Source organism: Triticum dicoccoides, chromosome 5B (assembly GCF_002162155.2).
Source record: "Triticum dicoccoides isolate Atlit2015 ecotype Zavitan chromosome 5B, WEW_v2.0, whole genome shotgun sequence".
Lineage (NCBI taxonomy): Eukaryota > Viridiplantae > Streptophyta > Magnoliopsida > Poales > Poaceae > Triticum > Triticum dicoccoides.
The window spans coordinates 471,078,799-471,089,146 of record NC_041389.1 but is presented as its reverse complement, the minus strand read 5'-3'; the positions used below and the strand labels follow the sequence as shown (position 1 = coordinate 471,089,146).

The following is a 10,348-nucleotide window of genomic DNA, read 5'->3' as shown; positions in this document are numbered from 1 at the left end:
CCCGTCGGGCCATCGCGAGCCATTCGGCGTTCCCGTTCGGGCCATCGCGAGCCATTAGGTTTCGAGGTACGAGGTTATTTTCATCCAGCGATTAGTTAAATCCCACCGGCCTTGGCAGCTTCCGGGCGCACACCCGGCGCACCATCTAGATCCGCCCCTCGCTGGTGCGGAGATCTGCTTATTGTGTACAAATTTCCTTGACTGCTGTGGATTACCGACGAACACTCAGCGTGTCGGGGGTATTCATGCGTGCGCAACATGTGCATGCTTTTGTTGAACCTATCAAGATAGTGAAGCTCAAACCCCACATGATACTGAATTGAATCCACATCTGGCGAGTCCGCCGGCGGCCACCGTTGCCGCCAAAACAAAGCCTTACGGTTGCTGGAATCGCCGTCCCCGCTTCCCTCCTTCCTGGATCTGCCACCGCCACCTCTCGTGGCCGGCTGGACAGGATGCAGCAGCGGGCGAAGGTACTGCATCGCCGGATCAGGCACTAGCTATTGGTATAGTAGTGGAAAGTGTAATTGCCGCGAGTGCTTTGTGTTCTAACCTAGTCAGTTCGCTTGAGCCGGCCAGATTGTTAAATCTATATATAGTACACCAGTGGTTGAATCTGGATTTAGCCTGCATCTAAGGTGTTCCTGCTAAAGTAGGAGCAGTTTTGGCCATCGATTGAATGAATCAGACGGTTGAACATGAGCGAATCCCTGCAACGCGGGCTGTGTTTGTATTTCATCTGACGGCTTGCGTTCGCACAGAGCACTGGTCCCACATGTGGAAAAGGCAGTCGAAACGACTCACAAGCCTACACCACAAGTGAACTGGTGCTACCGTGCTTCCTGCCTTGTTGGCCCATACAGAGTACTAGTGAATAGCTAAAATAAATAGAAGTGGTTAATAACAGTCAGCTACGATGCACTGGAGCACAATCTGCTGGCTTCGCGCATATAACGGCAGCGCTTCATTACACTTGGTTGGGTATTCGTGCTACATTTTGAATCACGCCTACCGTACTTTGACATTCTACACACATCCAATTCTTTCGAGAGGAAAAAAGCCAAATTAGTATGCTCAATTAAAAAAGTTCCAGAAAAATTATACATATAATTGTTTCGAGTGTTGTAAATTCTTAAGCACTTTGCCCCTACGTGCTATGCACACACCATTTACTAGCCATCTTAGTAACACAGATATGACTTGGCAAAATGGTGTATATATTTATGAATTCTCTAGTTATAGAAGCAGCTATTAAGCGATATTGTAAATCACTAAATCTAAAACTCTACCACTGGCATCACTGTTAGCCCTTTCCTCATGCGCACTTCTCATCCACATTCCTCTGGATTGCACATTAGCATTTTATCAATTACATTCCCATCCCATGGTTGAATCTGCAGAATCGACTCTCCAAACCATATATTTTAATAGTTGCTACTACCATCCTGACTTCCAAACTCCCACTCTGGATCCTCTTCTCCTTTAGCCTCACCTGACCCTGTTGTACTTGTTTCTAGCCAAACAAACACCCCCACAATGGGAAGTGTCACAACAGATGCCTGGTCTTGAGGACTGGCATGTGGGAGCATATGCATGTATACATGGGACAAGCTACTAAAACTATCTGGTTTGTTAGTTGGAGTGATGCTTGCGTTGCTCTGCAGTGACCTGCACTGCAATTCAAGTTACTTCCATGTAGGTGTCTCTGACAACTGAAATTTCTTCTCTGTTACACACACTGTTAAGTTATAGATGTTAACATGTTATAGTAAAATAGGACTTGTTGAAGGATGATTTGGAAGTGTGCAGAAAAATATCTCCAACTGACGGCCTGTTCATCTGTTGTAAAGGGAAAAGAAGATTGCGAATTTGTGTGCTAGCTGAGGCTTAAAGTTACTGCATCATTGTTGAACTACTACCCCCAGTTCACAAATAAGGGGCGTTTTGGACGTACCTTCAGTAAAAAAAAACTTTGACTGCCGTTTGCTAATATCATTTTAAATATCGGGATTGAAAACTTGAAAAATCGGAGGGAGTATTATTTTCCTTTGGAAAACGATAAGTATTTTTGGAACATAATGTACTATTTGGGTGGTATACATACTACAGTATAAATTAGATCAAACTTGGGTTAGCAAGTGCACGGGAAGAAATTTTTATTGATTAGTAAACGATCATGTTTCACCTGGTTATCCGTTCTAAATTTGTGTGGGTTCGGAACAAGTCCATCTCTATCTGGTTTTTACGTTTCTATTGTATTACAGAAGTAAAAATTGTACGATCTCATGTGTAACATTCTCTGTTCAGTCTATTGTTTACACTAGTCCAAAGGCTGTGCATGTAATTTGCACAGTGATTGTAATATTTCATCTAAGTTACACTTACATGATCATTATGTACTTGGGAGTGTCTCGTGGCTAATACTGGTATTGCCACACAATAGCTGGACAACGTTCAAAATTATTGTTGGAAGACAGAACACCTTCATTTTGCTTAGCTTTTTCGTGCAGTTAATTTGAGCTATCTTCTTGTTGATATCTATCAGTGGGCTGCGCATCTGCTTTCTATTAAATTTGCATCCACATCATATTTGTTACATCACGGAGTTATGATTTTGGATACCAACTGCAGGTACTTAGGCCCTAATAATTTGGAAGTTGGTGCAGGCAATCTCTTGCAGAACCTATGGACAGTTCTAAATCTCCCCAACCATTGAAGAAGAGCCGTACTAGTTTGTCTGGTACGGATGGCCACCAATTTGAGAATGACGAGCTTCAGTCTGAAACTGCATCAGATAAAACACCTGGTTTGAAGTTTGAAACAGTAGATAAAGCGCAAGATGAATTTGGAGAAGACAGTTCCCCATTGCAGCAATCAGCTGCTTCCAATGTGGCATACCGTGGATCGCCATGTATTGGGGCATTCACTATCCAATGTGCTAGGTGCTTCAAATGGAGACTTATTCCAACGAAAGAGAAGTATGAAGAAATACGCGAGCATATTATACAGGAACCTTTTGACTGCGAAAGAGCCCGTGAATGGAAACCTGATGTAACATGCGATGATCAAGAAGATATTTCTCAGGATGGAAGCAGACTCTGGGCTATCGACAAACCCAATATTGCACAGCCTCCTGCTGGATGGGAAAGGCAGATTAGAATAAGAGGTGAAGGAGGCACCAAATTTGCTGATGTGTGAGTGATGCTTTTCTGTCACTCCCTCTATTTGCTTGTCAGGCTATTTCTGCAAGGACATTGATTTTTTTTATTGCCTGCCACTTTATCTCTATATGCTATAATCAGTTTTTAATGCACATGGAAATAACAGAAAATTAGCCAATAACCCGCACATTTGTATTTTTTTCTACACCACACCTTTTCTAAGTTGCACGCATACACCATTTATGTCTCAGTTACGAAGAGTTCAAGTCGGGAATATAGAAACTGCTAAGCATATTATGTTACTTTTTCCTAACGGTGATCTTAGGGTTGACCCCCCCTGAACTCCAGGGAAGTGAAGGGGACCTTTCTGCATCAAAATGTTAGATTGTTGTATGGATGCTTAGTTTGTGCTAGTTTAAATCACATTAGCGTCTTTGGCGGTGCAGAACTTGTATGAAAAAGTCAATTCTGCTGCCTCTTGTTACTTCGGATGAACCAAGGAAATATGGTCGTAGGCATGAAAACCCATTTATTATCGACATGTTATTGTAGTCACCTTCTTGAGGCTGGGAGTAATTAGTCTTCTCCGTGTAGAGCCGCGGAGTACTGATTTTCTTCATCAGTGAATCATACCGCACATTTTTTAGTTTTTGCTATCCCTTGAAGTTTTGCCAGCCCCTTGTTGGTTGGCCACTTGGCTAATAGTGCATTGGCGTGGTCAGTCTAGGTTTCAGTGCTGTCCTGTACTCCTGATTCTATTCTGAAGCAAGTTCATAGAAGGAGATATTAGTTTATACTGATGGCCTATCAGTTTGACACTTCCATGATGACATTTTGCTGTGTAAACATCTTTTTCGAGGAGATTTTTTCGTGTTGACATTGCTATCGATTATTGGAGAAGCGACCAATAACTTTAGTTGATCCGGCAGCATCACTAAAAACAACTGCTGATTGGAGTAATGTATGACGCATATGGGAATTAAGGTGACAGAAGGCGGTGGAAAACGTAAAATAGGTGGAAAGACCCACTTAGTTCTCATCACCACAAGTAATATAAGCTGCAAAGATGAGAGACTTAGTTAATGGACCTTTCATCTTGTCCCAGAACAGCATTCCATTTTCATTCAAATGGTATATTTTGATGGTAAATTAAATCATCTACCTTCTGCTGAATTTAGCAAATGATAAGGGTTGCACAAATAAACTAATAAATCTACACGGTCATAATTTTGGACCCACCAAAATAGGTAGGGTAGATATTCTCTTGTCCTCTTGATTAATGTGGAAATTTCTGGGCTTGCATTTTTTACATTCTTGTAAGGATATACTCCCTCTGTAAACAAATGTAAGATGTTTTAGGTCACTACTTTAGTGACCTAAGTAGTGACCTAAAACGTCAGAGGGAGTAATAGACAATATCTGTCCTAAAAAAAACCTCATTTAATTATTGTAATATATAACATGTACCCTTGCTACAGTATCTGTAATTACCGTAATGCTCTGTATCTTGGTTTCAGGTACTACACTTCTCCTACTGCGAGGAAACTGAGGTCACTGGTTGAAGTTGATCGGTACGTGATGCAAATTTACTCAAATTGTCCTTTCAACATCAATCTTCATCTGTTGAGCTGTAATTTATTTCCTCAAATTTGTGTCTGAAGTCAAAACATGAAGTAGCACTTGTATTGCAAATCTTATGCTGCTTTCTTCTCCATATTTTGTAACTGGACATTGCAATTAATAAGTATGTAGTTACTACTAACGGAGTAGATCTAAATTGATAAAGTATAATATCTATATATGCGTTAGTGGTACACGAGAACTGGGAGTGCAAACTCCTGAACCATTTTTCATAAAATGGTATTCCATAGTGTAGAAATAGATTGTGCACGACATATGTGGGAAGCTATGCACATCATTCTGCTTTGTAGTCTGTCTTATGCGTGGGGTCCCTATGAACACTTCACCGGAAATTTTAGGCAAATAATTAAGACCGCTTCACATACCCCTTATGATGCACTTTAAGACGCCTCTCTTTTATACGGCGTACGAGCGTACGGTAATGGGATCCCTCTTATTTGTGCTGATAGTAATGGGACCCCTCTTATTTGTGCTGATAGTAATGGGATCCCTCTTATTTGTGCTGTTAGTAATGGGACCCCTCTTATTTCTGCTGATAGTAATGGGATCCCTCTTATTTGTGCTGTTAGTAATGGGACCCCTCTTATTTCTGCTGATAGTAATGGGATCCCTCTTATAGCGTATAATATTGGACTAATGGATCTCTAGAAACTCAAAGGTTCAAATTTGTGCAAGGGGGCAGACTGAAAGTCGCCAATGATTGCATGGTGTCAAATTAGTTTTGTGTCATGCTACTTTGTGCAAAAGGTTACAAATTCAACTCATGTGCATGGGCCGATGGGCGTGTGTGCCTATGAGGCTTTTGCATCTTTAGGGTAGTGCTACGGAAGGGAATGGATGAAAAATCTCCTATCTGATCCAACGGTGGATAAGGGTTTGTAGCTAACAACATTGGTGCATGGTCAATACTGCCTCCTTTTTTGTCCCTAAAATTACTACGTGCGACTCATCTGTCTATGGTCTAAACTCTCTATGCCATACTTTGCAGGTACCTCCAAGAAAATCCAGAGTATGGTGCGCAGGGTGTAACATTAGCTCAGTTTTCCTTCCAGATTCCTAGACCTCTGCGGCAGAACTATGTCAAAAAGCGCCCTAAGAACGCAAGTCCAAGTGATGAAGCAACAACTAAGCCTCTTCAACCAGTGGAAGGTGTGTACGCTGTATAAATGAACTCATCATGATTTGTTAAAGCATAATATACTATATAAGGTTTTTCTTACTGCTTTGCTAGATTATATCTTTGTCGTGTCGTAAATGGTAGTCATGAATTACAATTATCCATCCAAATGTTTCAACTATAACGTGAGAACTCAAAACTATTTTTCCTTTAATCTACTTGAGAAGCATCGGCTACTATACCGTACAACGAGTACACATGGTCAAGACACTAGTTGAACCATACTGATTTGGCACATGTATGCTCCTTCATTGATTCGTGAAATTGGTAACGGTTGCTTGGCGCATATTATCAGGTGCTTTTCAAAACCAATTGGTTAAGTGCAGACCATCTCATGTTTGTGTTTTTCTCCCAGTTAACCCCATATCCTGGGCTGCCCCTCTTGCAAGTGAGGCTAAGGCAAGTGAACCAGCTTCTCATGCCGACGAAAAGCCAGTTGGATCAGCAGATGTGGAGCTGGTCCGGAAGAGGAAAGCAGAAGGCTCTGAGCCAGGAGAGGCAGATGCTAACAACCATGTGTCTGATGCGCCGGAAACCAAGCTAGAGGATGCTCAGAATGGAGATGCTACCACCACTGCCTGAAAAGCTGCAGTCTGACCGTACCCAGTGCCCCGCGTCGATGATTTCCTCGACTCTCTATATTCCTTCTCCATTGTATGCGGGAGCCGGTTTTTTCTGTAATGCGAGTCCGTAATGGCCTTATATGTGTACCAAGGCACGAACCTTCGAGGTCGACCCAAAATTCGACGATTTGGGACAGCAAGTTGACTGAATGTTGTAGTATCGTGGAAGCCCTGTCGAACCCTTTCGGAGCATGTATGTTCCCCTACGTGCTTATGTAGGAGACCTTGTCGTGCAAGATTAGATGCCTTTAATTTTCTCCTTTGTAAGATACAGAAATGTCGGTAGGGTACTGTTGTGTTGTGCTGTATGTCGGAGTCGACTCTTCTATTATCTATCGAGACATGGCAGTTTTAGCAGTGGCGGTGCGTTATTCTCTGCGCCCGTGATGCTCATCTAGCATGTCCTATATTTGCCAGCATGATCCTTGCCTTTACACATATGGAAGCAAAATTTCCATATCTATGCATGAACAACACTAGCATGATTCTAAACCCTAGAGCTTCGCATTTCTGTACATGAAAATCATTAGTGTCCTGTCATTCTAGCAAGATCCCGTTAAGCTTCTCTAGCTTTTTTAGGCATGTAAAACACGGCGATTCTGCAGCAAAACACAGCGTTTTCCTAGGTTCAAAACAACGGCTGTTCATAGATTGGTCCTTTCCTTCCTTGGATCACGTTTGCCAAAGATGGCCCCTCACAAATGGCTCAATCAGGCAACACCTTAGTCAGGCCCAACTGGTATTTATACATGGATAAATCAAGCAATACCTTACTCAGGTGGAACATATACAGAAAGTTGAGCAGAGTCATGGTAGGATATGTTGCCTATGTTCAGTTCGAATTCTCTTCTTTAGACATATGTGTGACACAAAAAATGAAACAAAAACAAATGAAAATGGACACCGTGGTACACACCCAGGCTAAAGTTTTCCCAATTCACATACACAGCTCTCGGATCAGCTACCCAAAATGGCACCAAAGCAGCTCACACGCTGAAGAATCGGCAGCTCGGCGTAGCTCTGGGGAGCAGGCAATGGCGTGGTAAGAATATTTATACAGCAACATGGTGCTAGCCTGAGGGCTTCTGGCCGCCGGTGGGCTGCTGCTCGTCGTCCTTCTTGGGGGCGGGGTTGAAGGGGGCCTGCTCGGCGCAGTCGAGGTTGAGGCCGGAGCGCTCCCGGCCGAAGCCCATGAGGTCGAGGTAGTACTGGTAGTGGGAGATGATGACGTTCATCTCGTCGATGAAGCCCCGGCCGCAGATGGACTCGCCGTAGAGGAGGTTCATGGTGGCGCCGAAGCCCGGGAGGCGCTTGCTCAGCGTGTCGTTCTTGCTGGGCTTCCACACCCCCGTGAAGGCCTCGTGCGCCGACGGCTGCTTCTTCTTGATGGGCGTCATCCACCGCCACATGGCCGCCGCGAACGCCAGCGTCGCGTTCTGCTCCAGCAGCTCCGGGTGGTGCAGCAGGTCCACCTTCAGCCCGTCCCCGGCCGCGCCGTAGTTGAAGTTCCTGCCCGCTCCGATGGATCAATCAAGGCGTCGCAAGAACTGTGTCATGAGTGACTGCAATTGATGAACTGAATGGCTGAGCTTACCAGTAGACCGGGATGGCGCCGCGGCCGTAGTACTCGGCGCCCTTGACGCAGGGCCACTGCGTGTAGGAGTCGTCGCAGTAGCCCTGGTCGGGGCTCATCTCGTGGTTGTAGCACAGCCCCCACGCCGTCGGACCGCCGGTCGCCACGCCGTATCCACCTGCAAGAAGACTCAATCAGTCGGTCTCCTGGATCTAATCGAAGCAGGGGAAGCAACAGGAAGCAGAGCAAGGCAGCAATCAATCGGAATCGGAATCGAGCCACCCCACCGGAGAAGAAGAAGAAGAAGAAGAGGAAGAAAAAGAACCAAGCAATACATACATGAGGTCTTTGCGCCGACGTGGCCGAGGAAGGCGCAGAGCTCCATCATCTGCATGTCGATGCCGCCGGTGGTGCAGAAGCCCTGGTTCTCGAAGAGCGAGGCGGCGGTGATGAAGGCCTGGTAGTCCCAGAAGCCGACGGCCTTGGCGACGGGGAAGTTGCGCTTGGCGAAGAGGTTCTCGAACTGGTACACCTTGAAGAAGTCGGTGATGGTCTGGTTGCAGCAGTACTTGGTGCCGGAGCACTCCCACCCCTTGTTGCACACCTTCTCCTGCGACTCCTTGAGCTTCACCTTCCAGGTGCCCGCCGTCAGGATCAGCGCCAGCGTGCCGCCGATCAGCACCGCCGCCGCCCCCAGCAGCAGCACCGTCACCACGATCTTGTTCCGCGTCTTCCGCTTCATCTTCTTGCTCTTCTTCTTCTTCTTCTTCGCCTCCGGCGGTCAGAGCAGCTCAGCTCAGCTCCGGCGGCCCGGGCAGCTCAGCTCAGCTCAGCTCAGCTCAGCTCGATCTGGATCTCGCTTCTTCTCGGGAGCTCGGGTGCTCGATCTGGGCTGCCCCCGTTTGGTGTGATCTGGATCTTTGGGGAATGCGGTAGCTGGTGGCGGGGATCTGGTGAGGAGATAAAAATGGGAGTGGGGATGAAAGCGAAGTGGCAACCGCGCGTGCGACCGGGGGAGAGAGCAGAGAGGAGTGGTGTCGGTGGCGGGAGGGCTGTCCGTCAAGACGAGGGAGGAAGGAGACGGGAAGAGCTGCAAGACAGCTGGTCCGGTAGGTAAGACGTTACCGTTAATGATTTTTCCGGTAAATTCCGTCTTCCTTTCTTTTTTTAAGCTGAAATTCCGTGTTTCTCATACTACCTCAAAAAAAAAAAAACAAGTGGAAATTTAGGAAGTTCCACCGACGGTTTAGTTTACACACTTGCACCTAGGGCACTTCCATGAAAACCCCCTAAATTCTCCACATTTGTCTTGACTTTTATTTACAAGAAACAACATTTGTACTATTACTCAACACCCGCCAATGCTACACCTACGTAACCATCAAACGTAAACTAACGTAATAGCTTAGGTGACCTTTTTCAGTTGGAGGAAATCAGGGGAGGGGGACCCACCCAAGGAGGGGGGGGGGATTAGCTAGGCAAGTTACGTAAGAGTAAGAGTACGTAGATTTTCTATGTAAGTGTAGCATTTTTGCTCAACACCCGAAGGTTACAACCATGGCGGCATAAATCTCGGACGGATCCTAACCAAACTGCAGTCTATATATGTGTTCTCTCGAAGTTTGACATAAAATGGCTTACATAGTTTTGATAGTCAGATATGAGTAATACAAGCACCACTAATTTTCATATGTATCTTGATTTCATGTACTAGGAACACATAATGCAAGGAAACGTGCTTAGCACTCACAGTCATATTCACAACCTGCAAGCAATCAGTTTCGATATGGAACCGGGAGAGTGTTTGTCCCTCCACAATAGTTGATAGCTCAACCTCCAGCGCGTCGCTACAAGAGAACATGTGGCGGCATGAGCAGAAAATGATGTTATATGTATGATCACGAAGGACCATGTCTGTTCTGCTACTCCTTCACATAAAGACCCGCCTGCATTTAACTTGGCACAGACAACTTCAAAAGGCTCCCAGGTTGTAGCGTATATGTCCATGCTTCTTTTGTCACATATGAAGGTCAACCTTAGAGGGGCCTCGACGAATAGCGCAACTTTGCCTTTTAAAGCGCCTTGTTTTGGCATATGAGGAATACCATCAAAAGGTTATAGGTAACTAGAGAGTAACCTTAGTCCCTCACATTGGGTTTGTGTGTGAGTGTGG

General features: G+C 45.3%; 2 protein-coding genes across 3 annotated transcripts in view; one reads left to right on the top strand and one right to left on the bottom strand.

Annotated features, from left to right (window-relative positions):
* The window catches only part of LOC119310898 (methyl-CpG-binding domain-containing protein 2-like), a 7,738-nt gene extending 765 nt beyond the window's left edge, over positions 1 to 6,973 (top strand). Inside the window, exons 2-5 of one of the 2 annotated variants that reach the window (XM_037586515.1) lie at positions 2,632 to 3,194; positions 4,679 to 4,732; positions 5,791 to 5,951; positions 6,335 to 6,973. In XM_037586515.1, the coding sequence (XP_037442412.1) occupies positions 2,686 to 3,194; positions 4,679 to 4,732; positions 5,791 to 5,951; positions 6,335 to 6,561 (951 nt within the window). In that variant the 5' untranslated portion in view covers positions 2,632 to 2,685 and the 3' untranslated portion in view covers positions 6,562 to 6,973. The remainder of the gene's footprint in view (positions 1 to 2,631; positions 3,195 to 4,678; positions 4,733 to 5,790; positions 5,952 to 6,334) is intronic. The other variant, XM_037586516.1, reaches the window with a different exon arrangement.
* A 351-nt stretch (positions 6,974 to 7,324) lies between these two features.
* Positions 7,325 to 9,250, bottom strand: LOC119310897 (chitinase-like protein 1). Its single transcript, XM_037586514.1, has 3 exons — positions 8,515 to 9,250; positions 8,197 to 8,353; positions 7,325 to 8,111 (listed from the first exon to the last, which is right to left on the bottom strand). The coding sequence occupies exons 1-3, from the start codon at positions 8,915 to 8,917 to the stop codon at positions 7,673 to 7,675; spliced, it is 999 nt and encodes a 332-aa protein (XP_037442411.1). The 5' UTR covers positions 8,918 to 9,250; the 3' UTR covers positions 7,325 to 7,672.
* Between the last annotated feature and the right edge of the window lie 1,098 nt (positions 9,251 to 10,348).